The sequence below is a fragment of the Eptatretus burgeri genome, chromosome 5 (genome assembly GCF_056783735.1).
Source record: "Eptatretus burgeri isolate ZD-2024b chromosome 5, Ebu_testis_v1, whole genome shotgun sequence".
Lineage (NCBI taxonomy): Eukaryota > Metazoa > Chordata > Myxini > Myxiniformes > Myxinidae > Eptatretus > Eptatretus burgeri.
In genome coordinates this window covers 17,519,001-17,525,208 of record NC_140965.1, presented here as the reverse complement: position 1 = coordinate 17,525,208, position 6,208 = coordinate 17,519,001, and the positions used below count along the sequence as shown (strand labels likewise).

The window sequence follows — 6,208 nt, the reverse complement described above, 5'->3', positions numbered from 1 at the left end:
ATCACTCGTGCAACTCTTCTCCACCCACTCCATCCTGCCTGCACTCTCTTTTTCACTTCTCTCCGAAAGTCTCCGTTACTTTGGACAGTTGATCCCAAGTATTTAAACCCATCCACCTTCCCCACCTCAACTCCTTGCAACCGCACCATACCACCACCCTCCCTATCATTTACGCAAATGTACTCCGTCTTACTCCGACTGACTATCATTCCCCTTCTCTCCAGTGCGTACCTTCACCTCTCGAGGCTCGCCTCAGCCTGCTCCCTACTCTCCCTACAGATCATGATGTCATCCGCGAACATCATAGTCCATGGAGACTCCAGTCTGATCTCGTCCATCAACCTGTCCATCACCATTGCAAACAGGAAAGGGCTCAGAGTCGATCCTTGGTGCAATCCCACTTTTACCTTAAACCGGTCCGTCATTCCTACCGCACACCTCACTGCTGTCACACTGTCCTCATACATATCCTGCACGATCCTCACATACTTCTCCACCACTCCCGACTTCCTCATACAATGCCACAGCTCCTCTCTTGGTACCCTATCATAAGCTTTCTCTAAATCCACAAACACGCAATGCAACTCCTTCTGGCCTTCCCTATACTTCTCCATCAACATTCTCAAAGCAAACATTGCATCAGTGGTGCTCTTTCCTGGCATAAACCCATATTGCTGCTCACAGATCATCACCTCTCCTCTCATCCTCGCTTCCACTACTCTTTCCCACAACTTCATGGTGTGGCTTAACAACTTTATCCCTCTGTAATTTCCACAGCTCTGCACATCACCCTTATTCTTGAAAATCGGAACCAGTACACTTAATCTGAACTCCTCCGGCATCCTCTCACTTTCCAAGACTTTATTAAACAATCTGGTTAACAACCCCACTGCCATCTCTCCTAAGCACTTCAATGCCTCCACTGGTATACCATCTGGGCCAACCGCCTTTCCACTCTTCATCCTCTTCATAGCAGTCATCACTTCATCCTTACTGATCCACCCCACTTCCAGATTCACTATCTCCACCTCTTCCAACCTTCCATCTCTCTCATTTTCTTTGTTCATCAGCTCCTCAAAGTACTCCATCCACCTTCTCAATACACTCTCCTCGCTCGTCAGCCCATTCCCATTTGCGTCCTTTATCACCCGAACCTGCAGCACATCCTTCCCAGCTCGGTCCCTCTGTCTTGCCAATCGGTATAAATCCTTTTCCCCTTTTTTTGTATCCAACTTCTCATACAGCTCGTCATATACCTTTTCCTTGGCCTTTGCCACCTCTCTTTTTGCCTTTCGCCGCTACTCCTTGTCCTCCTGCCGACTTTCTTCATCTCTGAGACTATCCCACTTCCTTTTCGCCAACCCCTTCTTCCTTATACTTTCCTGTACTTCCTCGTTCCACCACAAGTCTCCTTATCTTCCTTCCTCTATCCAGATGTCACACCAAGTACCTTCCAAGCTATCTCCCTCACCACTTCTGCTGTAGTTGCCCAATCATCCCACCCATCTTTACCACCATCCAACGCCTGTCTCGCCTCCTCCCTAAATTTCACGCAACAGTCTTCCTCCTTCAGCTTCCACCATCTGGTCATTGGTTCAGCCCTCACTCTCTTCCTCAACCTCACCTCTAAAGTCATCCTACAGACCACCAATCGATGCTATCGAGCTACACTCTCCCCTGCCACCACCTTACAGTCACTAATCTCTTTCAGGTTGCATCTCCTGCTTAAGATGTAATCCACCTGTGTGTACTTTCCTCCACTCTTGTATGTCACCCTGTGTTCCTCCTTCTTCTTGAAATACGTATTTACCACTGCCATTTCCATTCTTTTTGCAAAGTCGACCACCATTTGCCCTTCCACATTTCTCTTGTTGAGACCATACCTACCCATCACCTCCTCATCCTCTTTATTCCCTTCCCCAACATGCCCATTGAAATCTGCTCCAATCACCACTCTTTGATCCTTGGATACACTCTCCACCACTTCATCAAACTCACTCCAGAAATCTTCTTTATACTCCATCTCACACCCCATATGTGCGGCATATGCACTGATGACATTCATCATCACCCCTTCAATTTCCAACTTCACACTCATCACTCGGTCAGACACTCTCCTCACCTCAAATACCCTCTTGACATGATCTTCCTTCAGGATTATCCCGACACCATTTCTCCTCCCATCCACACCATGGTAGAACAGTTTGAAACCACCTCCAATGCTCCTAGCCTTACTCCCCATCCACTTGGTCTCTTGTACACACAGTATGTCCACCTTTCTTCTCTCCATAATATCAGCCAACTCTCGCCCTTTGCCAGTCATCGTCCCAACATTCAGAGTTCCAACTCTCACCTGCACACTTCTACCCTTCCCCCTCTCCCACTGCCTCCGGACTCGCCTTCCCCGTCTCCTTCCCCTCCTCCTCCTCCTTCGCCCAGCAGTAGCACAATTTCCACTGGTACCCTGCTGACCACCGGTACCGGTGGCGGTCGTTGCTAACCCGGGCCTCGACCGATCCGGTATGGAAATTCGTTTTGTTGTCCGCATAATGATTTGGCATAGATTTTTACACCAGATGCACTTCCTGACGCAACCCTGGTCGCCTCTTACGACACATAGGGATATGGTACACCTATTCTAACCGGGGCATACACCGGGCCCAGTACAACTGGTACTCATTTCGCCGACCTCGGAAGGATGGCAGGCTGAGTCAACCCCCTGGTGTTTTCGACTTGGTATATATATATATATATATATATATATATATATATATATATATATATATATATATATATATATATATATATATATATATATATATATATATATATATTTACATGTATTAATTCAGTGTCCCAACGGGGCTTGAACTCAGGACCTTTTGGGTCCCAAGCCACTGCCCTAACCACTGCGCCAACACCAGGCCTAGTTCTTTGACATTTAATGCATTTACCCTATAAAAAAGGCATTTTTGGTCAGACTTTCACACAATTTGTTACAGTTGAGTCTGAATCTGCTATTGACTATAAAAAAGTGGAAATATAAATTAAATCTGAGTTAAGCAAGGCCATGAGGCCACCGAGAACATTCGAGAAGCCTCACATTTCCCATACAAAATCTCTATCCGACCTAAATTCAAAAAAATTTCAATAGATTTTCATGGAAATTGTTTTAGTCAATTCTGAACCTGCATTGGCAAACACCAAAAGTGAAAACAGAAATCGAATAAAACTTAAGACAAAGTCATGAAGCTGCTTGGAAGCATATGGAAGCTCCTCAGGTCATGTTGCTTTATATATAAATCCACAATATGACGTAAAAACGTTAAAAAAAACACCCGATTTTCACAAACCTTGCTGCAATCGAGTGTTATGCTGCATTAGTAACTGTGAAAAGTGAAAACAGAAATTGAATGAAAGTTCAAATAAATGTGAGGCCGCTCAAAGCAAAAACCAGCTACATAGTACATTTTCAAGAGAAAATCCTTTCCCACGTCGTAAAACACGATGTTTAAAGCATCCCTGTACAATCCTTATATTATCTAACAGCTTATAAAATCAAGCATGTGGTGAAATGCAGAACTTCTATGAAAAATTCATTTGACATCTTTATGAGAAGAAAACCACGCGGCCTTGCATCTATCCAAGGGCCGACGTGCAACACCATCAGCTACGTAGATGCAAACTTAAACATTAATCACTTGACCATTATAATTACAGCTATTTGGAGGTATGATGATCAGGCATTCGATGATATCAGTAAGGAAAGTGAAAAAAAACATTTTGAGCCCTTTTATAGTTAAGAAATCGTTGTGGCCTGTTCTAAGTCAAGGCATGGTTGAACAGGCCAAAAACACGGCAGTTTCAGACTCCAGTGAGGTAACCCAGGATATGTCTTTAGACCCCAGAGAATGAGGTGGCTGAGGATGGCGCCTGATAAAGGATATAATAAAATGAGGCTGTTAATTATTTTCAAAAGTGGTGTTTAATTAACCCAACCACTCAATTTTCATTTATGCACTTCCTTGGAGTTCCCTTAGTCTGCATGCAAAGTTTCAGGCTGTTCGGTTTCTAGGTTTTGGAGTTATGGAGGACACACACACAGCCATTTATTCATATAGATGTGTGTGCGTGTGCGCGTGCGTGTGCGAGTGCATGCGCGCACGCGCGTGCACAAATGTGTGTAAGTGTGCACATGTGAAAGTTGCTGTTGTTCACTCTCTCCACATGCATGTGGGGTTTCAGGAGATGGAACCTTCGTGTGTGTGTGTGTGTGTGTGTGTACCTCCATTGTTTGGGACTGGTGCATGGTCTTGATCGCATTCTGTGCCATAGCACGTGCAGTGTATGTCACGAAAGCACAGCCTGCAGGAAAGTCACACAAATATACAAACTTTAATGTTGTCGTAATAATCATGAATTGGTGCGATTAGAGACACAATAATACATAACACATCTTCCTTCATCCCTATAAAAATTTCAAAAGGATTTTCCCCCTTTAAAAAAATCTCACACCACTCTCAAACAACCTCCACACCCTCCCCCCACACCCTTTTCTAAAGCAATATGTAGATGGAAAGCAGAGTTGTAACCTCCACCCAAAACTTTCAACCAAACCACCTCCCCCCAACCTCCAATCAAAGCAAACGTCATAAAAATGTTGAAAATCATCATATTTATTGTATAAATTTGAACACACAGGCCTTACTCCCTCCCCCACCTGCATATGTGTTGTACAATTTAACTAGAAGTCCCTGCTCCCTCTTGAAGTGGCCTGGGGAGAGGGTTGTGGGAGAAGTGAGGCAAACATATTTTGTGCTTTGGCTTGCAGGGGTCAGTAAACCACTTGCACTGTGCTACATGTACAGGGGATAATCGTTTGTCGTCTCCCCACCCTCGTTGTGGGGGGGGGGTGATATTTTAACTCAATGACATGTCACTGGTTACTCCCAGTACCTGTGCAAAATTTGGTGGAGATTGGCCCAGCAGTTTTTGATTCCATAGTTATCAGCCTCACATACACACATACCGAGAATTGCCTTATTTTATGTAGCAACATGAAGATAACCCCCTCTCAGCAATGGTTGGAGGTCCTAAGTCTCAACAAAGAGGTCAGAACCAGTGTCGCCAAGGGGGGGTGAGGGTGGGGGGGGCAGGCAGGTTAACTACCCTGGAGCCCGGACTGAATGGGGGTCCGTAATTATTCCTTCACTTTTTGGTTTCATATAATGAATGTTAGTGATGATAAAACACCGGGGGCAACTATATTTTGTATCTCCCTCCAAGCCACTCGGGACAATTCCCTGGTTTGGGCAGACACCCTCCATTGTAAAATATACGACTGTGGGAACAAGTTACATACAGTAATGACAATCACAGTTATGATTTTATGACATAAATTATCACAGGAGTGTTGACCACACCCCATCCGGATGAAATGGGTTAATTTAATCCGCATGTAGGAATAAGTGAATAACACCCCAATTTCCCTTAAACACAGCATGCATTTCTGATGACGAAAATACGGAAACCTCAATATAGGTTGTTTCAAAAAAGAAAGTTTTTGAGGGGGCCTGGATAAAGGGGGCCCAACACTTAGTATTGTCTCAGGTCCCATTCTGGATCTTGGCAGCCCTGATTGGTACTGTCTCCTTGGACATACCTCAGGCATTCAACACATTCTGGCATCCTGCTTTACTTACCAAGCTTGAAGACTTTGGCTTACAGGGCTAGCTTTATTCCTAGATTCATGACTTTTGTTTCTCTGCAAGAGTGAGGATCATGGAAAAGCAAGGTTAAATTGATGGTGTGGTAACCGGGCAACAATTTGGCACACATGGCAAGGAAACAAGTAAACAGGAAAGGAAGAGAGATATAGAGGGGAGGAAACACTGAAATCAGCAAGTAAGAAGGTTGAGTTAGAAGGGGTAAATGGGGGTTAATAAAGATCATGTGTCAGGATAGGTGCTGCCATAAGGTGACAGTGCACTGCCTGTTTGAAATCCTGGATGGAAGAGTGGGAAAGAGTGGCCTCTGGAAGGTGGTTCCATAGATGGAAGAAGTATAGAGTAGTAGATAGTAGAAAAATCGTGCAAATTATGATACAAGCATCAAATTTGGCATTTCTGTTCTGTAGGGCTTTCTGATCAAATCTGCCTGATTGGCCATTTGAAAATTCAAATTAAAAAAGAATTTGAAAAAAAAACCT

General features: G+C 44.3%; 1 protein-coding gene across 1 annotated transcript in view; it reads right to left on the bottom strand.

Moving 5' to 3' along the window:
* The window catches only part of LOC147025936 (CUGBP Elav-like family member 1), a 216,415-nt gene that overhangs the window by 48,880 nt on the left and 161,327 nt on the right, over positions 1–6,208 (bottom strand). Inside the window, exon 6 of the mRNA XM_085880853.1 lies at positions 4,286–4,365. Within this exon, the coding sequence (XP_085736979.1) occupies positions 4,286–4,365 (80 nt within the window). The remainder of the gene's footprint in view (positions 1–4,285; positions 4,366–6,208) is intronic.